Source organism: Telopea speciosissima, chromosome 9, assembly GCF_018873765.1.
Source record: "Telopea speciosissima isolate NSW1024214 ecotype Mountain lineage chromosome 9, Tspe_v1, whole genome shotgun sequence".
Taxonomy (NCBI): Eukaryota; Viridiplantae; Streptophyta; class Magnoliopsida; order Proteales; family Proteaceae; genus Telopea; species Telopea speciosissima.
Window position 1 is genome coordinate 59,237,071 of NC_057924.1, and position 23,973 is coordinate 59,261,043.

The window sequence follows — 23,973 nt, forward strand, 5'->3', positions numbered from 1 at the left end:
TTGGACATGTAGTATGATGGGCTTAGATCCGATCCAGATCCAACCCAATTTGGACATTGTCCTTAGCCAATTTCATGAGTGGTCAACTTGAAGCTAGCCTTGTCCATTGTCACTTTGCATGCTCCAATTTGCCCAGTATAATTATATTAATAAAAAAATAAAAAGGGGAAGAAGAAGGCAGCCCCATTGGATGGCTTTGCACCAGCATGAGGGTCAATGAGAGGATTTGTGGAGGCATCCAACAGGGGGCGAGGAGGTCATCTCACTCCCTTTTTGTTTGTGGTGTAGGGAATGCGATTAGATACCGTTCTATTTTCCTAAAAAAGGAGAAAAGTTCTCAGTGAAGGAGGGTACTGTCCACGCCCAAACACAGAGGGGAGCTGAAATGACCACCCCACCCCCCATGAAAGGTGAAAACTTTGTGTCCCCCATGATGTCAATGTGCGCACAAGGGACATGCTCCCCCACAAAGAAAAGTGATCAAAAAAAAAGTTATGAAATTTCAAGAATTTGTGAAAATTGACCGTATTTGTTTTGTAGGGTTGGTGTAAAATTACCCACTGTGGAAGTGAGATACAAGAACTTATGTGTTGAAGCAGAGTGCGAGGTAGTTCATGGCAAACCACTCCCAACATTATGGAACTCTATTAGAAGCACACTTTATGTAAGTATCATCATCTTCTAAGAATAATTTTGTAGTTCTATATTGATTTCTTTTCATGAATACATGCCATGGTTCAGTAGTCACCATACTGAATTAAGCGATTGGTGTAGGGTACGGTTGGGTGGTCATGACATATCGGAGTTGACTCTCTGTTTCCATCTTTGAACTAGAATATTACCAAGGTTTTGAAAATGGGACTATCTAAATGACACATCTATAGGTTTATTTGGAACTTGTCTCCCCTTAATCGTCATTTATCTTATTGACAAAAACTCTTTAAGTTAGGGATATAAAAGAATTTTCAAAATTAATTTGAAAAAGCCTTGTCATTATCAAAAGATATTATTGTCATAATACATATATGAAATTATAGTGTTTGCCCTCATTGGAAAAAAAAGTATATATTAAATAATAAAAACGCAAAGAAATAAGGTTATAAATTATTAATCACTTTAAGGGATATCCAAGGGTGTTAAACGGTCCAGTTTTTCTAAACTTTTTTTGGGAAAATTACATGATTACTTAGCTGGCTTTGTTCATTATGTGCATGAACTTGATTTAAATTCTAATTGTCTACCGGAAACGCTTTCCACTAAAATAAGGAATGATGCTTCGGGTATGACATACTAAAGATTGTAATCTCTTTTATTCTACTAATCTATGTTCCTTTTAACCAAATTTTTTTTTTTTTTGGGAAAATTACATGATTAGCTACTTTTGGATTTTCATTTACAAAAATTGTCCACCTTATGTTTGAGTTAACAAAAATAGACAAAAACAAGTTAAGGTTTACAAAATTGGACAAACTAATGTCTCTCCCTCCCACTTACTTATTTGGACATTTTTACTCCTGTTATTGCCTTCTCGCCCATGCATCCTCTGTTCCCTGCAACTCTACCCTTGTCCCAATCACCGGTATTCTCAGCTACCCCAAGTAACAAAGGAAAAAAAAAGAGATTTTTTCATAGGGAAACTGTCGAGGAAGGAAGGGGAGTCACTTTTGTCTAGTTTTGTAAAACTAAACTTGTTTTTGACTATTTTTGTTAACTCAAACATAAGGTGGACAGTTTTGTAAATGAAAACCCATAAGTAGCTAATCATGTAATTTTCCCAAAAATTTTTTATCCGGTTTCGGTCCTCTCTGAAAACAGGGTCTCCGTTCTTCTCCCTCCTCCCTAGGAAAGCACCTCTTCTTTGATTTGCCCTCACTGAACTCTGAAGCGTTTATTCATTCATACCACCTCAATACCAACAAAATAATGGAGGACTTCTTTGACATGGACAAGCCGGACATGGCATTCGGAGGAAACAATATAGCAAGAGAACTACCCACTTTCTGGACCAGAGAGAATTCTCCTGGTTTCACCATTAATGCACCTCCTTATGGTCCATTCACTCGGAATAAGATCCTGATGAGTCTAAAGAGTCAAATGGGTAGATTAAGAAGGAGACATCAAGCCAAAATGACTATGTATGTTCGCCACAGACCCTTGTGGTGAGACTCTGAACTGAACACTCTCTCCAGTTATTTTAAGGAAACTGAAGTATTTTAGCATTCTACATGTATGTTTTTTGGGTCATGTCTGAATTCTACAGATGTCTTTAATATCTATATGAAATATGGTTCTGCTAATTCATTCAACCAGTTTCTTGGTTGATAAACTTATGTTTGTTACAATTCCTTTCAGTGTTAAACTTTTGTTAATGAAACCTACGTGGTATGGTTTTTGATGAGTACAATTTCAACCCAAATTGGTTCCACCCCTATTTTACAGAATACAAACAAAGCCCATCAACTGCATGATAGTTATTCTTCAAAACACAAAGGAGATTACTTGTTATCATCTCCTCAAGTGTTTGGAGTGTTTAGGATTCCTTTTATGAGTTATTTACCTCAAATTCATGGCCTCCTCTGACTTCTAGGACTCTTTTCATGAGATATTAACCTCAAATCTCCCCTCAGATGTTAGGACTGTTGTCATGGCCTCCTCTGACTCTGAGGACTGTTTCCATGAGATATTTTATGGCATTATGAAATATGGCTCTGTTAAGTCACTAAGCTACTTTCTTGGTTGCTAAACTTATATGTACAAATGAGTTCTGCCCAACATCATAGAGCACAACCACAGAAGATCCACTACATGACGGAATGTTCTTCAAAGCATAAAGGAGATTACCTGAAATCTTTGCCGACACTGCAGAAAAGCCAACTGAGATGGAGCTTTCTCACCAAAGTGGGTGTGAGAAAGGAAGGATGATCCCAAGTCTGATTTTAAAAATTTCTTTGTGCAGGGAATTTTAGTCTTTTTAACAAAAAAATTAAAGGCCAACTGAGCAAATAATGAATTTGGACAAATATTAGTCTAGTGGACAGATCCAATCATAGTTTATCCAAGTGTTACTGACCCCCAGTGTAATTGACCCTAACTAATAATATAATATGAAACCAACTTCGTTAGTTGGTTCCTTACAAATATTATCTGATATGAGAAGTTACTTGATTGTAAAATCTTCACAGGAAGGGGTATTGGATGACTCTTGTTTCTCTTGGCATTGGAATTTTCTTGTTATAGAGGTCATTTATCTTTATGTCTATAAATTATTTTCTCTTCCTTTTCTTCTACTTTTTACAAATTTGAGCTTTTTATTGGACAGGATTTTACCAAGCTGTTTGGTTCAAAGTCTCAGATAGCCAAGATTAGTATTCTCAAGGACATCAGTGGTGTCATCAAGCCTAGCAGGTAGGTAATAAAAAGTTTGACGAACTTAGAAAACTTAAAATTCATTTAGTCTAGTGAGTAAGTCAAGGTGAGATCAGCACCCATTTAATCACTTCTCCCCTCCCCCATATTTGCTCTTGTTATCGAAACTGATGATCCATATTTGATGCTCTACTCGTTGATGGGTCTCTTAAAAAAGGAAAATTTTATTTGAAAACCTGACCATTTATGATTGGTGTATTGCGCATTAGACTATATGTACATCATGCTTCGAGTATCCTGATAATCATCGTCAAACAAATTGGATGGCCTCATATTGAAAACCCATAAAATGGGGATGGGAAAAAGAAAATAATCATTTTTCTGACAAATGATTGGATGTTTATCATTTTGAATTTTTTTTAAACGTGCAGTGTACAATCAGTGGATGATTAAATTTAACCATTTGAATCTATATTTGCTTCAGGAGATCTCTAGGTTGAAATCAATTATATTTTTAATCCCACTTTGGTGTTGTGCTAAGTATATTCTTCATTATAGATGACAATATGTTACCCCCAAAATATAAATTACAAAGTTCTCTTACAATTTTCTTCTTATTAAATAAAGCTTTCCTTAAGATATATTGTGGTTCCTAAAATTTAAAAGGCTATGGAAGGGAATCCTTCTTAAATTCTTCACTGTTTTGGCAAAGTTGTGAGATAATAAACAAGTTAAGGTTTACTTACATAGACTTTTCTGTGTTGCAGGATGACTCTACTTCTTGGTCCTCCAGGATGTGGAAAAACCACCCTGATGTTGGCTCTATCAGGGAAACTAAATCAGTCTCTCAAGGTTTTTATATATACTGTCTTTTATCAAAACCTTGTGGACATTTGAAGGAATTCATACTCACATTTATTATAAGACAAGATATGATTGTCAGAACAAATCTTTGTCACTAAGAACAGCTCAGTGATTTATAGATTGAAACTTTAAATAGATAGCCAGGTGACTTAGTCTAGTTGAATTCATCCTCTCCATATGATGATTGATTTATTTGGTTTACACATCTTGTCGAACCTTGCAAAGAAAGATTTAATTGCATGTATTAGGTCAGCTGAATCACACCTCCATACATTTGAATATGGTGCTGGTTGAGTTGTATTCCAACGCTAAATCTTTGAAGCATTTATAGAAATTCTGAGAAAATTCTAATAATAAGAGGAAAAAAAAAGATTTTCTTTCAAGTACGAAAGTGGTTTTGGGTTAGGGAGATGGAAATGTTGTCAGTTTTATTATTGGTGAGATAATATTAACTGATATTTATTTATTTTTTCAAACAATTTTTAATTGTATTGTGGCTTTGTTTGAAGTTATGCTTATGTCGTGGTATTTTAATACTTTATCACAGCTTTTAAGATTGTTTTAATGCAATCTCTAGGTTACTGGAGAGATCTCTTATAATGGTTACAGACTGGAAGAGTTTGTTCCCCAAAAAACATCAGCTTATATAAGCCAACATGATTTGCACATAGCTGAGATGACTGTGAGGGAAACACTTGACTTTTCTGCATGTTGTCAGGGTGTTGGAAGTCGAGCAGGTAGGTTTTTTTTGGGCGTACTTTAATTGGATATCATTGCAAGTTCTTTAGCTGTTTGAATTCACAAATTATATTATCTTGTTCAATGTATATGAAGAGATTATGATGGAGGTTAGTAGAGGGGAGAAGCAAGCTGGAATCCTCCCAGACCCAGATATTGATACTTATATGAAGGTACCTGTTAGGACCACTATTTTTTCCCTTTTTATTGTTGTGCTTAATAATATGTATACTACCCTGATTCATGGGTATAAAATATATAATATTACCCAAGCGCAAAATGTTTTTCCTAGTCTTTATTACAACAACAAGCGTTCCTACATTACATATGAAACATATGGATTTCAAGTGAGAGAGAGGGAAGAGAAAATAAGTGTCACCGATAGATAAATTAATACAAGGGAAGTGAAAAAAAAATTTCCTAGAAAATACGATTGGTGAACTAATGAGGGACCTGGCTCCTGTCCAGCCATGGCGGGAGGAAACCACCCCAAAAACAGGGGGGGTTCATTTCACATGTGGGGCCCACCTGTGAAATGACCATCCCACCCCTGTTTTTGCTGTCGTGTAGCAGTGCTGGACGCTCCAGCTTCCGCCACGGCTGGACAGAATCCTTTTTCACTAATGAGAGGGAAGAGAATATTTTCTAGAAAACCGGATCTGGATTTATTCGATGGGAAGATTTTCTCTAGTATTGTTGATGATGATTGGTGTGCTTGAGTTGATATTGCTATCCAAATGAAGTTCTCTCTATGCATACTAGTGTCAATGACTGCTCTATAAGTTCAAAACTGGTGCTGCTTTTAATGTCTGTTCTTGTTTTTCCAACCTGGAGCCGTTTGATCTATACACTCCAGCTTGAGGGGGAGTGTTAATATGTGTACCGCACATTTGTTGGTTAGTGGCTGTCACGATAAGATGGACTATCCCTATCGTATTATGAGTTAGTATAGTTTGTAGTTGAATCTTAGGTTAAGTCTAACTTGAGTCTTATTTTATTTTATTTCCTATTGTTATTGTACTTTGAAGTGAATTCCCAATTACAATTGGGTTACACCAAGGATCAGCTCTAAGCCCTTATTTGTTTGCACTCATCATGGATGATCTAACTAGGCACATCCAAGATGAGCTCCCTTGGTGTATGTTATTCGTTGATGATATTGTTTTGATTGATGAGATAGTGGAAGGGATTGATGCGAAACTGGAGTTATGGAGATCAAGCTTGGAATTAAAAGGTTTTTAGTTAAGTAGAGCAAAGACAGAATATATGGTGTGTAACTTTGGTTAAACCAGAAGAGGTGATGAAGTGGTGAAACTTGAGGAGCGAGAGGTACCACAAAGTGAATGCTTTAGATACCTGGGGTCAACCTTTAACAAAGAGGGTGATATAGAGGATGATGTTTCCCACAGAATTAAAGTAGGATGGATGAAATGGAGGGGTGCTTCGGGAGTGTTATGTGACAAATGTATGCTTGTTAACCTTAAGGGGAAATTCTACAGTAATAAGACCAGCTATGACATATGGGGTGGAATGTTGGGCAGTTAAGAAGAGAAACATAGATAAGATGAGTGTAGCGGAGATGAGGATGTTGAGGAGGATGTGCGGCAAGACCAGTAGAGATAGAATAAAAATTATATGGGCCGGAATACCGTGGGGGTATTCTGGACTTTTTTCTATTTTTATTTCATGTACAGCCATGTTGGCTTTGTTAGGGACAATTCTGTCCATAATTCGAGAACTCGTGAGATCTCGCCGAGTTTCTCGGTATTTCGAAAATCCGAGACGAGATGGGGGTCGAGTCACAAAAGTACAATATCTCGCCGAGATCTCAGATCTCGGTTTGACATAGGAAAATGCCCATCTAGGTCCTTTATATGAGTGCCAGATCTCGAGATCTTGCTGGAAATTCTTAGTATACAGACACCTATCTATGCCAGGAACCAAAACAGACCAAGATTGCTAAAATCTGATTTATATTGAAAGAGTTATGTACCGGTCAAACTTAATTCGATGTGCGCGAATGCTGTCAAAATCACTCTGAATGAAAAAATATTTTTGGACATCAAAACAAATGAATATTTTACCGCACTTTTGATTTTTAGCAATGTTTTACCATAATAAGATTTATGGAATTTTTTGATTTGAGAAAAACCCCAGCATTAGAAAGTTGAAAATTGCACTTACCGCCGAAAATCCAGTTTTTGTTCTTGAACTGAGGGGTTGACTTTTTTTTCCTTTTGGAATTTGATTTTTTAACTATTTTTATTAGATTCAAATAGGGGGTATGTGCTTATTTATGAATAATATCTTAAGTAAATGAAATACAAATACAACAGCATTTACTTGGATGATATTAGGCATAAATAAGTCTGTTTGTCGTGTGTCATCCTGGTTTCTAGCATAAGTAAGTGTCATCACGCTTTCCCACTTGAAACTCTTATTTGGAACTTTGTTTTTGCAAACTCTGATAGTGCCATTGTGTTTAAATGGCCTAAAATAGGCTGAATACCAACTTTCAGACCCAAAAAAGGTCTAAAACCCAACCGAGATGGGCTTCCAAGTCGGAAAAAAAAAAGTTACAAAAACTCGCCGAGATCTCGACTCGACTCGGTTTTGGGCTGGGCCGAGATGGCTCCGAGACCTGAGTTTTCGAACCTTGATTCTGTCCATGTATTTTCTATTCCTTATTATAAATATATTGCTTAGGGTCTACCTTAGACTATCCAAGCATTATTCTCTAATTCTAATCTCTCAACATGGCATCAGAGCAGGTTGTGAATTAGGGACCTTACCTTCCCTCCATTCTCGATTTTTTTTTTTCCTCCCCTGCACTCTCGATTTTTTTTCTTCCCTTCTTCTTCTTCTTCTTCTGTCTTGATCTCCTTTGTTTTCATTCTCCCACTAGGGCAACACTGATGAGGTGATCTACAGATCCAGTTGTTGCCCTGAATTACCTCATTCCATGCTGCAGTTTTTTGATTGATAGGGACAAGTTACCTGCCTGCGATATTTTGAGCTTCAAGTTTTTTGGGATTGCTTCCATCTCTGCTACAAGGAACCAATCTTCCTCTTTGAAGACCAAGAACTGCAGCAGGCTCTCTTCTCTGATTTAGTTCCCATCTCCAGTTGTATTGAAGACCCCCTAAGATTGATTTTTCACAAACACAGGGTTTTTTTCAAAAGCCTGACAATTATCGATCTAGGAGTTGCTAACTTCTATTGGTTCTGATTTTTTGAAGGGTGGTTCTCTACTTATAAAGGCACACTCGACTTCAATTTGATCTTCAACAATTCAGTTTTCGGGCCCATTCTTCCCTACATTGATTTCAGCAAAACAGGGTTTTTTTCAAAACCCTGAAAGTATCGATGTATGGGTTTCACTTTTTTGCTGCTGCTGATTTTTTGAGACATATACTCCTATTGAAAGGGGATTCTCATCCAATTTTCAGCCCTTAACTCGAAGGAATTCTTGGGTTTCTCATCACCACAACCCTTCTCTGCTGCATTATGGGTGACTCTGAAGTCTCTACTGGCACTTCTGCTACTGATGGGCTTGGTAGGAATGACAACTGTGATCTCCTCCCTAATCCTATCAAACTGGATGGGAGCAATTATCTGATCTGGTCTCGCTCGACATACTTTGCTATTGCTGGCCGTGGGCTTACTGGCCATATTGATGGTACTACTACTATGGCGACTGCCCCTGGCCCTCTCTGGACCAGATAGGTCTCCAATAATGGTATACTCATGTCCTATTTGATTGGCTCAATGCAATCAGACCTTGCCAGTGGTTTCCTTGTCCTTGATACAGCCCATCAAATCTAGTCTGCTTGCAAGGAAACATATGGACAGCTCGGTAATGATGCACAGGTGTATGAACTCCGGGAAAAGGCCAATAATACTACTCAGGGGGAGTTATCTGTCTCCAAGTACTATGCTACCTTGCGCAGTCTCTAGCAGCAATTGGACCATTTTTCTGATTACCACCCCACTACAACTGCTGATATCACTGCATATAAGAAGCATCTGGACAAAGCCAGGGTATGTATGATTTTTTGGCTGGTTTGAACATGGAGTATGACCAGATTTGTGTTCAAATGTTGGGTTATTCCCCTTTTCCTTCACTTGAACAATCCTATGCTTTGGTCTCCTCTGAAGAGAACCGTCGGGCTGCTATGATCTACCCTCCTGTTACTGACAGATCAGCTCTTCAGACTGCTGCCTAGGCTACTTCTACACCTGCCGGACATGTTTCTCTCTGTTACTTGTGAGCATTGTTACAAGCCTTACCACACCAAAGAGAAATGCTGGAAGCTTAACGGGAAACCAGCTGACTTTGAGGCCAAATGGGCTACCAAAAAGAAGACAAAAAATAAGGCAAACCACTCTGAATCTGTTTCCACAGCCCTGGCTACTGACATTGGTCTATCCCAGGATGATCTATAGGCATTCCTACATGTGCTAAGGTCTTCCGCTACTGCTGCCTCTACTGCATCAGCTACTGCCAACTCTTCTGCTCCTTCAGGTTCACACTTTGCCCGGTCAGGTATTCCATTTAATGGCCATTGTGCTTCTGTAGCTTCCCATCCTCTGATCATAGATTCTGGGGCTATAGATCACATGACCGGTTCCTCTAGCCTATTCCATCGATATTCTCCCACTTCTGGGAAAGACAAGGTCAAAATAGCTGATGATTCCCTTTCCTCCATATTTGGAAAAGGAATCATCAACTGCACTTCTTCCTTTTCTTTGTCTTTTGTTTTGCACATTCCTAATTTTACTATTAACCTTCTTTCCATTAGTAGTATTACTCGTGATCTTAACTGCAAAGTGGCTTTTTTTCCTTCCCATTGTGTTTTTCAGGATCTGGCCTTTGGGAAGACAATTGGATTGGGTAAAGTGCACAGTGGACTGTACCTGCTTAATGATGGTCGTCTCTCTCCACCACCATTATCTTCTCCGCTACACCAGAACTCCTTGGTGCCTTGTGAACTTTACCAATGGCACTCTAGATTAGATCACCTTCCATTAGGCATTTTAGCACATTTATTTCCTACTTTGGTCACTAAATGTAATAAGGATGATTTTTTTTGTAAGGCTTGTGTTCTGGCCAAACAGACACGTTCCATTTATTCTCTATCAAATAAAAGGAGTTCTTCCATTTTTCATTTTGTGCATTCTGATGTTTGGGGGCCTAGTCGTAAAATTCTCTTTCTGGCCATCGTTGGTTTGTCTCCTTTATTGACTGTCATTCTATAAACACATGGGTATATCTTATGTAGACAAAAAAATTAAGTTTTTGCATGTTTTTAGCATTTTCGTAAAATGATCCAAACTCAGTTCCAGGCTACTCTCAAAATTTTGAAAAGTGACAATGAGACTGAGCATAAGGAATCTCAATTTCAAAAATATTTTGCTGATCATGGGATTATACACCAGATTAGTTGCGTCAATACCCCAGCCCAAAATGGTGTGGCTGAAAGAAAGAACCGCCACTTGTTGGAAGTAGCAAGAGCATTGATGTTTGCTCGGCATGTTCCATCCCAATATTAGGGTGATGCTGTCCTAACTGCAGCTTATCTCATTAATCGGTTACTTCTCGAGTTTTTTATTCCCGTGGCCCAGCTGAAGTTTTACTTCGGAATGCCTCCTTTGTAGTTACTCCCAAAGTGTTTGGTTGTGTTTGTTATGCTCGGGATACCAAATCCCCTGGCAAACTTGAACCCCGTGGGTTACGGTGCATATTTTTGGGTTATTTTCCTACCCAGAAAGGTTATAAATGTTACCATCATCCTTTCCGTCGTATTATGGTCAGTATGGAAGTCATTTTTCATGAAAACCTTTGCTATTATTCTTCCCCACCTCTTCAGGGGGAGAGTTCTAGTGAAGATGAGGTTCCCCTTCTTTTATCTCCTCTGACTGATGACCAGCCTCCCATGGCTGCTGCCCAGCCTCCTATGGCTACTGCCCAGCCTCTTATGGATGTTGTCCAGCCTCCTATGACTGCTGCCCAGCCTCCTTTGACTGCTGCCCCTTCACCCAAAGGGAATCCTTTACAGGAGGAGATCATGGAAACAAGTGGTGGTGATGTTCCTATTCCAGGGGAGCTGACTCCAGTATAGAGAACCATTAGTAAATTTTAGAAGGCCATTGGTGACTCCAACATTCTCACTTATAAAAAGAGATGTTCCAGCAAAGGGCAGCTTCAATTTATCGTAGCACCAATACCTATCCAGTTACTGACTCAGGACCCAAATCCTTCTTCTCCTGGTAAGCTTTCCTCTTCCGACCTACCTATTGCTCATCGCAAAGGTACTAGGACTTGCACTCAGCATTCCATTTCTCGTTTTGTTTCTTATAGTTCTCTTTCTCCTCCTTTTCGTGCATTTGTATCCTCTCTTTCTTTTGTTTCCATTCCTAAAAATTGGCAGGAAGCATCTACAGATGGATAGTGGAAGGTAGCAATGTTGGAAGAAATGAGAGCATTGAACCAAAATAATACGTGGAATCCTATGGCTCTTCCTCCAGGGAAAAAACCAGTAGGATGTAAATGGGTGTTTGTGGTCAAATAGAAGGCAGATGGAATAGTGGATCAATACAAAGCCCATTTGGTTGCAAAGGGCTTTACTCAGAAATATGGAGTTGACTACCAGGAGACCTTCGCACCAATAGCAAAGCTCGATACTGTAAGAGTGTTGTTATCTTATGCTGTTAATCTTGGATGGGATTTTCAGTAGTTAGATGTGAAGAATGCCTTCCTCCATGGAGAATTGGAGGAAGAGGTATATATGGACATTCCTCCAGGTTTTTCAGGTAATACTACCAAGGGCAAGGTGTGTGAATTGAAGCGTGCTCTTTATGGGTTGAAGCAGTCACCTAGAGCTTGGTTTGGCAGGTTTCACAAGGCTATGGTTTCTGTGGGATACAAGCAAAGCAATGCTGATCATACTTTGTTCATCAAACGTGTTGGTGATATGGTAACTATCCTCATAGTCTACATTGATGATATTGTTGTGACCGGAAATGATGGTGATGAGATAAAAAAATTGAAGCTCTTCCTTGGTCGTGAGTTTGAAATAAAGGGTCTGAGAACTCTAGAATATTTTCTAGGGATAGAGGTTGTCCGATCTTCAAAGGGCATCTTTCTTTCTCAAAGAAAATATATCCTAGATCTATTATTTGAAACTGGGCTGCTAAGTTGTCACCCTTCAGATACTCCTATGGAAGCTACTACAAGACTTAAGGAGACTTGATGAGATTCGGAGTGAGTCCCCTGCGATCTCTTTCGCGAAGTGGATTTGGAATCAGGCTGTTCCCTTGAAGGTGGCTTTCTTTTCTTGGCAGCTCCTGAATGGTAAGATTCCCACTGATGAGGCTTTGATGTCTATAGGTATTCCCCTGGCGTCTAAATGCAACTGTTTTGGGAGGCCTTAACAGGAGGCGACGAACCATTGTTTGTTATTTGGAGGTATGGTCGCTAAAGTTTGGGATTACTTTGCCAGGCTCTTTGACATCGCTTGTGTTCCTTACCAGACAGTCAGGAGTAGAATCCTCATGTGGCATAACTCGGCAAACAATAACAGCCTAAGTGCCTTCATCACAGGAATCCTCCCTTCGTTAATTGTTTAGGAGCTTTGGAAAGAGAGGAATAACAGAAGGCATGGGGAGAATCAACACACTGCTGGGTTGCTAGTAAAGAAAATTAAGGCATGGGTGAGGGAGTGTTGCCATCCCCCTACGATTGAGCTTTCGAGGTCAATGAGGGACCGCCTTATTTTGCAATGCTTGGGCATTACCCCACCGACGCCGTTTAGGAGGCCTCCTCTTCCTGTTTACTGGTGTCCCCCCTTTATCTCGGTTAAGCTGAATGTGGATGGTGCGTGCAGGGGAAACCCAGGGATTGGAGGGAGGGGGGGAGGAGTCATTAAAAACCGGAATGGGGAGGTGCTGGCAGCCTTTGCTAACTTCTATGGCGATTACACCAATTCGATTGCAGAGCTCCAGGCCCTTAGGGATGGTCTGCTCTTGTGTCAGGGGTTGGGTCTTCTTGATGTTGTTGTCAACTCAGATTTTGCTGCCACGGTCAGGATGGTTAACCAGAGGAAGTGTTCGTTATGGCAGGGCTGGTATTGGTTTGGCAAGGTGGTAGACTTGATTACGTCCCTTCGGGCTTCTGTGACGTTCGCTTTCAGGGAAAGCAATAGAGTTGCAGACTGGTTTGCCAATCTAGCTTGTAATGCAGGGGAGTTTGCTGTGTTCCAGCAAGGGTGCATCCCCGAGGGAGAGATACAGGCTATTCTTCGTGAGGACAGGGCAGGTCTGCCCGTTCTCAGAGCTTAAGAACTTTTGGGCGTTGTTTGGCCTTTTGTGGTTTTGAGTGCGTCTGCACTTTGGGTTAGGGGTAAGGTGGAATGTCCCCCCCCCCCCATGTATTCTTTATTTTTTGATTATTCTAATAAATTTCTAGGGGCTGACCCGGGTCCCAAAGTTCAGGTTAAAAAAAAAAAAAAAAAAAAAAAAAAGGCGTAAGGAGAAAGAAGGTGAACCTGTTGACAGAGGTCATTATTAGCGATTGGTGGGCAAACTGATCTACCTCTCTCACACACGACCCGACATAGCCATTGCTGTAAGTTTGGTAAGTCAGTTTATGTATGATCCTTATTCCTCTCATATGGAGGCAGTCCTTCGCATCTTGCGATATTTAAGTCTACTCCAAGAAAAAGAATCCTTTTATCTCCCACTGGTCATCTAAAGGTTGAAGCTTATACTGATGCCGATTGGGATGGCTCTACTGACAGAAAATCCATTTCTAGATATTGTTCTTTTGTGGGTGGAAACCTTGTCAAATGGCGCAGCAAGAGGCAGAATGTTGTGGCAAGGTCCAGTGCCGAAGCAAAGTTCCGCGCGATGGCACAAGGAATTTGTGAATTTTTGTGGCTTAGGGGGTTGTTGCAAGATATTGGTGTTGCTGTCCATCTTCAAATGATGCTTTATTGTGATAATAAAACGGCCATTAGCATTGCTCATAACCCTGTCCAGCATGATCGCACTAAGCATGTGGAGGTTGACCAACATTTCATCAAGGAGAAGCTCAAAGCCGGACTCATCTGTGTTCCCTTTAAGAAGTTTGCTGATCAGTTAGCCGATGTGTTCACTAAGGGGCTAAGTGACGAAGCGTTTCTGCCTATCTTAGTCAAGTTGGGCATGCATGACATATATGCTCCAACTTGAGGGGGAGTGTTGGATTGTATGGGCCGGAATACCGTGGGGGTATTTTGGACTTTTTTCTATTTTTATTTCATGTACAGCAATGTCGGCTTTGTTAGGGACAATTCTGTCCATGTATTTTCTATTCCTTATTATAAATATATGGCTTAGGGTCTACCTTAGACTATCCAAGCATTATTCTCTAATTCTAATCTCTTAACATATTAGAACCGAATTGAGAGTTGCACCAATCCAGGACAAATTCCGTGAGAGCTGCTTGAGGTGGTACGATCATGTACAACGGAGACCCATTGATGCACCAGTAAGAAGGAGTGACCAGATTCAGTTTGACGGAGCTAAAAGAGGTAGGGGCAAGCCTAAAATGACTATTGGAGAAGTGGTAAGAAAGGATATGCATGTAGTAGGGCTCAATCCTAGTATGACCGCAAATAGAGTTGTTTGGAGGACAAGGACCCGTGTAGCCAACCCCTTGTAGGGGGATGTTTCTAGGATGCTGCGTTGACTGCTGCTTTGACTTCTTCCTGTATTTATTTTCCTTTTACTTCCTTTACTCCTTTTTTACTTCTTTCTACTTCTCTTTTTTTTACTATTGTCATAGCCTCTATCGGATCCATGTAGCCGACCCCATTTAGTTGGGATAAGGTTATGGTTGTTGTTGTTGTTGTAACTGTACTTTGACTCTTAGTGGAATTCCTACTAAGAGTCTATTTACTTTCCTATAAATAGAACATAGCATCAATACAGTAGACAAGCTGAGTCTATCGTGTTCAGCACACCCTCTCTCTCTATTCTCTTCTTCTTCTACAGGCCCTGGTTTGTTAGGCTAGGTTTTTATTACATTAATAATAGAGGATAGGATGACTCTAGCCACGAGATCCACTAATAAAATATTAATTTTATGCACCCCTTAAGACCCCCACTTTTGATATTTATATTTCATCCCATTTCAATAATAGAGAACAAAAACTAAGGTCCAATCCAAATCATTTTTAAAACCTGACCTAAATTTAAACCGGGTCTGCATTAGTTATTAAAGAAGTCTTAAAAGTATTAGGAGTTTAGAGTCCTAGAAGAGTTTAGGCTTAAAAGTTCTTGCTTGTCTCCAGTATTAGGAGTTTAGAGTCCTAATCTAAATAATTATTTTATTTTCTTTTGTTTTTGAGCCTATATTTACATATGTAAACCTCCTGCAATATTGAGTTAGTTGAATGGATTTGGATTGTAATAATTACATGTGATATGCTTGGTTGGCTGTTATCCCTTCTCAGTCTACCCCTCTCAATATTCTCTTTTCCCCTTCAATTCTAATCTCTCCCTCTCTCTCTCCCTCAATTCGTATCCTTTTGTCTTCTCTGAATTTCCTTCTTTTCAGTTTACTTCAATTTCCTAGTTTTTGCTCTTCCTAGACCACTTGATACTCTGATTCTCCCACCTCTTTGCTTCATTGATTTCTCACATTTTTTCTATACTCTGAAACTTTCATGTTATTTTCTGATTGTATTCTTCTTCCACTGATATCTCTCTCCCTTGTAGGATCAATGATCAATCATACCCCCATCATACCCCCTTCTCTTGTTCCAGATTTGTCCATGTAGCCATAATTTGAAGATGTTAGAATATATGTACTCCAGAATACCATGGGGGTATTATGGTCTTTTTGGGGTATTTTTATGTTATTAAGTGTACTTAGCTTATGTCGGCTATGTGGGTTTTATTACCACATCGCCTAGCTTAGACTATTTGTAATTTTCCCTCTATTTATAATAGAGGGGCTTACCTATCAATACAACAAGTCATTCCATTAATTTATTCCTTCTCTCTAACCCACGGTTCAACCAACATGGTATCAAAGTTGGTCTGATCTAGGTTAGAGAGGAAAAAAAAAACCCAATTTCTCCCTACTTCTCCTCCATCGATCTCTCTCTTCTTCTCCCTTTCTCGGTTTTCTCCTTTTCCTGTTCTTCTTCTTCTCAGCCTATAAAGGGGCAGCACTAATGAGGTAAACTGAGAATATTGATGACTTAGTTGCTGCCCCCACTTCCTTTCTATTTTTTTATTAAATAATCTGCTCGAACCTTGCTGGAGCCACATCTGCGATTTGGAGTTCCCCCTTTTCTTTGGAGATCAGATCTCTATCACCTAATGAAAACTGATCCTCCAATTTTGGAGCACCCTATGCAGCCTTTTCTAGCCCTATTCTGCCCTATTCCAAAACCTAACTTCCCTTTTTTCTTTCTCTCCATCTTTTATTAAGTTTTCCAGCCACAATCCCCAAATCGATCTCACCTTGTCAGGGTTTTTTCAAAACTCCAATCGATTTTGGGGCTTCCCTTGTCAAATGTAGCTAATTTTTCAGGGATAATTTCCTACTACTACCAGCCTTAATCGACCTCAGTTTGGCCACTATCTGATGGCTGGATTTGTACCTACAGCAAAACCTTCTCAACCTGCTATTTTTGGTTACCTGTTAAAACCCTGACTCAAATCGACATTAGGGTTATAGGTTTCAGTTTTTGCCGCCTTTTGGAGGGATGCTTACTCCACCTACAAGGATCACTCGACCTCAGTTTCAGCCGCTTTCCAAGTGTTTGAAGACCCCTAACCCTAATCAATCCTTCTTTTCACAAATATCGATTTTAGGGTTAGGGTTGATTGCTGCTATTGGAGTTTTTTTGGAGGTGTTTCTACCATCAAGAAGGACATTCTACTTCAACTATTCCTGGCTTGAAGAAGGTCTATTGCACATGATAGCTGCTGCCCTATTTTTCTGCAATTTTTTGGTGTTTCTCCCACGTGAAGATCAAGTCTCAATTACCAAGGAGATTGGTTATTTGAACTGGAGATCCATTCCAGCAGTGGTGGTCAACATATATTACCAGAAGAGATTACCTTTGACAAGTCATCATCACTTTGTTGAAGCACCCTTCCCTACAATCGATCTTTCCTTTCAGGGTTTTTTAAAAAACCCTGACTATAATCGATCTAAGGGTTAGGGTAGTCCACTATTGCTGATTTTTTTAGGAGAGTTTTATAAACATCAGAGGAGTATTCAGCCCCTATTTCAGCATCATTCATCAGTTCTTTTTGGAAAAATTCTGGTTCATTCTTATGGCTCGTTTTCTCCAATTATCAACCTATGTTTCTTACTTGTTCCTATATGTTCCTATATGGTTGGCTGCTTCAACTACCTATGGATCTGTCTGGTTATTTGTCTTATATTTGCTGATTATTTTGAGCTTTCATACCTACCTGGCTGGTGTTATTGATTGGCTTCTGTGAGCATGACTGGTTGACATGTTATTGCTGCCTTTATGTGGACTATTGCTGCCCTATTATTGTGACTGAGTTTCCTACTATTGGAGATCGAATTTCTTTCGTTATTGAAGACTCGAATCTGCTACCCTGGAGATCAGCTTATTTGGGACTACAACAGTGTGTTCCACGGTTCTTGGTTGCGACTACGAACCTATTCAGTTATGTGAAGCTTTTCTAGTTCATATCTGGCTCACCTTGGAACTTGAATCCTAGCATGGTTACTAATTCAGATCTGATCCAATTTTTGTTGAAGCTTCTACAATCCATTGCTGTCCAGATATCTTCGTTCGTACTGTTTAGCATGTGGGAGTTTATACCTTGGAGTTTTGCACACTTGTTCCTCCTTGTTTGAAGTTTGATCAAGCCTTGAAGAATGGAGCCTTTCCTTTCTTCAAATCAGATCTGTATCCTTGTCAGATTTGAATATTGGAGTTAGGAGTTTCTCCCCTGCAGGAGTTTCCATAAAAAGTGTTTGTTTGATCGTTTGAAGATGGTTGGAGGTTTATATGTTGCATTACTTACTCTGTACTTCATTATCCCTACTTTATTATCCCTACTTCATTATCCCACTGTTTTTTTCTTCACCACCTCCCAAACCATACCTTTGGCATAACCCATAACCACCTTGGAAGTTAATGGTATTCTCTTCATTGCCATTTCTTCTTTTTCCATTACCCTTGGCAGCTCTTGGAAAATTCTGGAATATTATGTTTTGCCCTATATCTTACATCATCCCTGTTATGTCCACGTGTATTACACATGAGGGGGGGATTATATACAGTATACCTGCAGCCATTGCAGAAAGAAGAACTTGCAGGAACACTTAGTGCAAAACATAGAAGGTCAGAGGTTTCACCATTGCCAATGGGTATCTACTTTGTTATTGGGTTGAGTTTGCCATAAGGGGGAGGTTGGTCTTAAAATTTTGAAGATGTTTGGTTATTGCCTGCCTATATGAGGTTCTACAGTTGGGTCTTTTTTTCCCCTGCTTGCTCTTTACTGCTACCTAATACATCTGTTCGCTACCCTAGTCACTTATCTTTAAGATTATCAGTCCGAGATTCATCATTGGACAACTGCTGAAGATTGGTGAAAGTTTACTGATCAAGTCTGCCCATAGTTGTCACGGCGTCATGGCGATCCAAGTCGGTGGAGGGGTGTCACGTCGATATATCGACATGTCGCCCGCCATGGCAACGCCATGGCAAGCATGTCGACCATGTTTTATTTTTTATTTTCTCTATTTTTAATGTTTTAATAGATGTATACTCAAGACATGTTTTATTTTTTCTCTATTGTTTCTCAAGTTTTAAGAAGAAAATTCAAAAATCGAAGAGGGAAAGAAGAAATCGAAGAGGGAAAGAAGAAATCGAAGACAGGAAGAAGAAATCGAAGAGGGAAAGAGAGACAGGAAGAAGAAATCAAAGAGGGACGCCATGGCGTAGGTCGCCATGCAACCTTCTCCAGCGCCATGACAACTATGAGTCTGCCCAAGTTTTGAAGATCTAATTTTACAAGTTCTTGAAGGTTTATTTGGGAGCTGCGTTCATCTTGAAGCTGGATTCTACTACAACTTATCTTTTCCCATTTTATTCAAGTTGGGCATTAGTACCTTGTATGCGCCAACTTGAGGGGGAGTATTAGCATTGTTATAGAGTTCTTTTTTCCTTTAGTCCAAGCTGGATCTTCTTTCTTTAATATTAGTATAATCTAGCTTGAGGGAGAGTGTTAGAATATATGTACTCCAGAATACCGTGGGGGTATTCTGGTCCTTTTGGGGTATTTTTATGTTATTAAGTGTACTTAGCTTATGTCGGCTATGTGGGTTTTAGTCCCACATCGCCTAGCTTAGACTATTTGTAATTTCCCCTCTATTATAAATAGAGGGGCTTACCTATCAATACAACAAGTCATTCCATTATTTTATTCCCTCTCTCTGACCCACAGGCTGTTCAATCCCTACCTGCATCATGTAGCACCTAACTCCTCATAAGTGGTCAGGGGCATTCCTGCATTTATGAAAAAATCTATTTAAATCACAATTAGAACACGCTCATGTCAATTAAGTGCTTGAGTTGCTTTTCCAAACCGTATCTTCCTATTCTTGGTTCACATCTGTCTCCTGAATTGTATCTACTCAATACCAAGTAAGAACCTTTAGAAATGCTTCAAAAAATATTTATTTAAATATAATTATCATTTCCTAAACACAATTTGGAAACCTTTTTTCAAAGTTGTTTGACCTTTTGTTTTAACTATTTTGTCAACTTAATATGGTAATTCCACATGCAAGATACCAGAGTTGTTGATCTTCCTTTAAAAATTTTATAGGAGACATACACTAGTTACCCAAAACACCGTGTATTCACCTTGAGGCTTCTCTTAGTGCTTCCTTGAGTTTCAGAATTTCCTACTTTGCTAAATGAAATTACCATAAAACATCCCTATAGAATTTATTTAATTATGCACTTAAGAGAGGAGTAACAGATTCAGTATACATATATTTGAATGCATTGGATTTCATAGCGAACTCTTTCGAGCACAAAACTGTCACTGAAGAAGTATGGAACTATTTTCAGTGTTATACTGTTTGCTTCGTAGTATAGATAAACTGCTAGTATGGTATGTCATTATCCTTTGGTATGGCATTATCCTTGTATTATGTTCTAGTTTACAGTTGGTTTTTGGTGTATTGCCATGCTGATGACTTTTATCTATGAACTGTTTTAATAGGCAATTTCTGTTGAAGGCACTGGAAAAACCATGCAAACAGACTACATCTTAAAGGTATATATTCAATAGTTTGAAATTATGCTTTTCTTTATTAATTCATAGCAGGGCCACTGGTTTATGTGACTGAATGTCTTGCTTGTTAATACCATTCAGATTCTTGGACTTGATATTTGTGCTGATTCAATGGTTGGAGATGCCATGAGAAGAGGTATTTCAGGTGGTCAAAAGAAAAGAGTGACTACAGGTAGGGTGAATATTGAGGTGGATCAGATGATTATAGCATATCATCATGTATTAAAAGTGTGAATGGATTTTATTTTTGGAGGGGTTAAGCTGGATAATATTATTTTTTTTCCTTAACCTAATACAGTATGTTTTTTTGTAGGGGAAATGATTGTGGGTCCAACAAAAGCTCTTTTTATGGATGAAATATCAAATGGTCTGGACAGTTCTTCAACCTGTCAGATTGTTTCTTGCCTTCAGCACTTGGTGCATCTAACAGATGCTACAGCATTGATCTCACTTCTTCAGCCTGCACCAGAGACCTATAATCTATTTGATGATGTTATCTTGATGGCAGAAGGAAAGATTGTGTACCATGGTCCACGTAGTTATATTCTTGAATTCTTTGAATATTGTGGATTTAGGTGTCCAGAAAGAAAGGGAGCAGCTGATTTCCTTCAAGAGGTGTGTTATAGCCATCTCCTACCTTATAAGTTATAACTCTCTTATTCTGTAATGTGATGTCACATAAATTTTTAACTTTATTTTCAAATTTAGGTTGTCTCTAAAAAGGATCAGGCGCAGTACTGGTTCCTTGAGGACAAAGCTTTCAGCTATGTTTCTGTCGATGAATTTTGTGAGAATTTTAAAGCATTCCACATTGGGAAAAAGCTGGATGAGGAGCTTTCAGATCCATATGACAAATCTCAGAGCCATAAAAATGCTTTATCATTTAGTGTCTACTCTTTAAGCAAATGGGAGCTCTTCAAAGCCTGCATGAGCAAGGAATATCTTCTCATGAGGCGGCATTCTTTTGTATATGTCTTCAAATTAACTCAGGTTGGTCTCACTACATTTGAGATTCCCTCCTACTATGACATGCCTAAATCTGTGTCCAATCTTACAGCTGCTTGAATATTTGTTCTATGCAGCTTGTCATCACCGCAGTCATCACAATGACTGTTTTTCTAAGGACTCGTATGGGTGTTGATTCAATCCATGCAAACTATTATTTGGGTTCTTTATTTTATGGGCTTCTCAGGTTACTTCTCGATGGATTCCCAGAAATATCTGTGGCGGTTTCAAGGCTCGCTGTATTCTACAAACAGAGAGACAACTACTTTTACCCAGCTTGGGCTTATGCTATTCCATCGGCTATTGCAAAGGTTCCACTTTCATTTATGCAGTCCTTAGTTTGGACTGCTCTTACTTATTATGTCATTGGGTATAGTCCTGAGTTTGGAAGGTGAGTATTCATGGAGGGTTAACTTCTTTAATTAATGGAATTTGAAAAATATTTTGGTAAAATATACAGCTATTTGATAGCATTATAGCATACAAGGTATCTGTTCTGGTGGATGCAAGTCCGATGTACCATTCAATAGACCCCCACCTATAGTTGTATTTGTGTGAGAGGTGTCAACACGTTTTTGATGGAACATCCTGGAATTTATTGACTTGTAACCTTATTTTCTTCTTCCAAATTCTGCTTATAAAATGTTGAATGTACTAGAATTCGCCATTACAACTCTTTAATTTAGTTCCTTATTGTTTTATTTTGTTTTCCAGGTTTCTCCGCCAATTCATTCTACTTTTTGCTCTGCATATAATGAGCACATCCATGTTCCGATTTATTGCATCAGTTTCCCGTTCGCCTGTTGCTTCTATGACAGCTGGTAGCTTGAGTCTCATTTTCCTCTTTCTATTTGGTGGTTTCATTATTCCATACCGTAAGTCGCTCTATGTTTCTTTCTAATTGAACTCCATCAAAAGTTCAAAATAGATGTACTTAATACTGTTCTGGTTGCAGCCTACATGCCTATTTGGATAAAGTGGGGTTTTTGGGTTTGTCCATTGACATATGGTGAGATAGGCATAACTCTGAATGAATTTCTCGCTCCTCGGTGGCAAACGGTGAGCTAAAACTATCTAATTTATTAATCTTATAATTCAGGAACTTAATTTGTATATGGGAAAAAAACTGATGAGGACATCACTCAAGGATTTATGCAGCCACATGTCACTTCATTATGGATAAATGACCAACATTTTGTGTATTTCTTTTTACTATTTGTTGTATTTTTATTTGGGGCCAGAATTTTTATGTACTAATGTTTAAAGAAGTTATTAGGGAGTTATTGCTGGAGAAGTAGTTATTTCTGGAAAAGTAGTTATTAGGGAGTTATTTTCTTCTTCATCTTCTTCTTTTTTTTAATCATTTTGGGTTTAAAAGAACTGTGTTTGAAGATGGAAGTGAAGCAAGGAAGCACTGAAAGCATGTGTGATTCTATGCATTCTTGGAGTGAATCCAAGATGGTGTGAAGCCAAGATGGAGTGACTCCAAGATGGTGTGGAGCCAAGATGATCTTCTTCTTTATTCTCTTCCTTCTTGTCCTTCTTCTATCCACCCTTCTCTCTTTCAAACTCTATATCTACAGAAAATCATCCTTGTTTAATCCCCCAAATCCATTGTTGTTTTATTATATCCCAACCCCTATTTTCATTTCTTAAGTGCCTTCCAATTGTTCTTTCAAATACAGCAGCCCATAAACCCAATAAATCATAGTTGTGGCTAGGATAAGACTGGCTTGTGGTTTATGTTGTTTCCCAAACCTGTCCTACATCAAGAACGCTGATTGGTTGCTTGGCCCTGCGTCCAGACACAAGAGCGTGTGAAATTACCACCCAGCCACTCCTGAAATAAAAAATTCCATCGCTGTTGATTCCCCTGCATGCGTTCTCATTGGTTCCTGCGCTGATGCAGGGATACCCCTGCATGCGTTCTCATTGGTTCCTGCGCTGATGCAGGGGCTACATGACCAAGCAGCGATCTCTTGCCTTATATGTGAAAAAGAAATATGTGGCCAACTTGTTTTGATAAATTCTAATAAAAGATATACGTCAGAAGAATTTCAAGGAATCGATCTCTTCCTTTCTTACATCATTCTTATCAATTTATTCAAAAAGAAAGAAAGAAAGAAAGAAACTGTACTGGAAAATATGTCCGTAATCCTTAAGGAGAGGAGATCCTACTAACAAAGTCCCTAATTCAAAGGGCATACATGCATAAAAACAAAAAGGGAAACTGCCGAGATACAAGAACTAAGTCAAGGGGGCATATGTATCATAGAAAAATTCCAGTGCATGAGGGGCATGATGACTTGACGTCATCCTCACCATCCTCTGGCTTATCACCGGCAGTCTGTTCATGGTTCCAAACTCAACGGTGGCAACTAAACACGAGGGTTGCGCTCGTTGCGGGACTTAACCCAACACCTTACGGCACGAGCTGACGACAACCATGCACCACCTATGTCCGCGTTCCCGAAGGCACCCCTCTCTTTCAAGAGGATTCGCGGCATGTCAAGCCCTGGTAAGGTTCTTCGCTTTGGTTTTAAGAATGAGTGATTGCCCTTCTCCGACCAATACTGCCCAACCTGAGAGTGGACAGCTAATCCGTTCCACTTATTGAACAGGGTTCTATGGTCGGTCCGTGACCCCTGGATG

General features: G+C 39.2%; 1 protein-coding gene across 1 annotated transcript in view; it reads left to right on the forward strand.

Moving 5' to 3' along the window:
• The window catches only part of LOC122638532 (pleiotropic drug resistance protein 3-like), a 59,006-nt gene that overhangs the window by 4,727 nt on the left and 30,306 nt on the right, over positions 1-23,973 (forward strand). The window contains exons 2-13 of the mRNA XM_043831369.1: positions 541-664; positions 3,320-3,405; positions 4,134-4,218; positions 4,808-4,967; positions 5,065-5,141; positions 20,245-20,298; positions 20,398-20,488; positions 20,630-20,931; positions 21,025-21,306; positions 21,399-21,712; positions 22,036-22,196; positions 22,277-22,380. Of these exons, the coding sequence (XP_043687304.1) occupies positions 541-664; positions 3,320-3,405; positions 4,134-4,218; positions 4,808-4,967; positions 5,065-5,141; positions 20,245-20,298; positions 20,398-20,488; positions 20,630-20,931; positions 21,025-21,306; positions 21,399-21,712; positions 22,036-22,196; positions 22,277-22,380 (1,840 nt within the window). The remainder of the gene's footprint in view (positions 1-540; positions 665-3,319; positions 3,406-4,133; positions 4,219-4,807; positions 4,968-5,064; positions 5,142-20,244; positions 20,299-20,397; positions 20,489-20,629; positions 20,932-21,024; positions 21,307-21,398; positions 21,713-22,035; positions 22,197-22,276; positions 22,381-23,973) is intronic.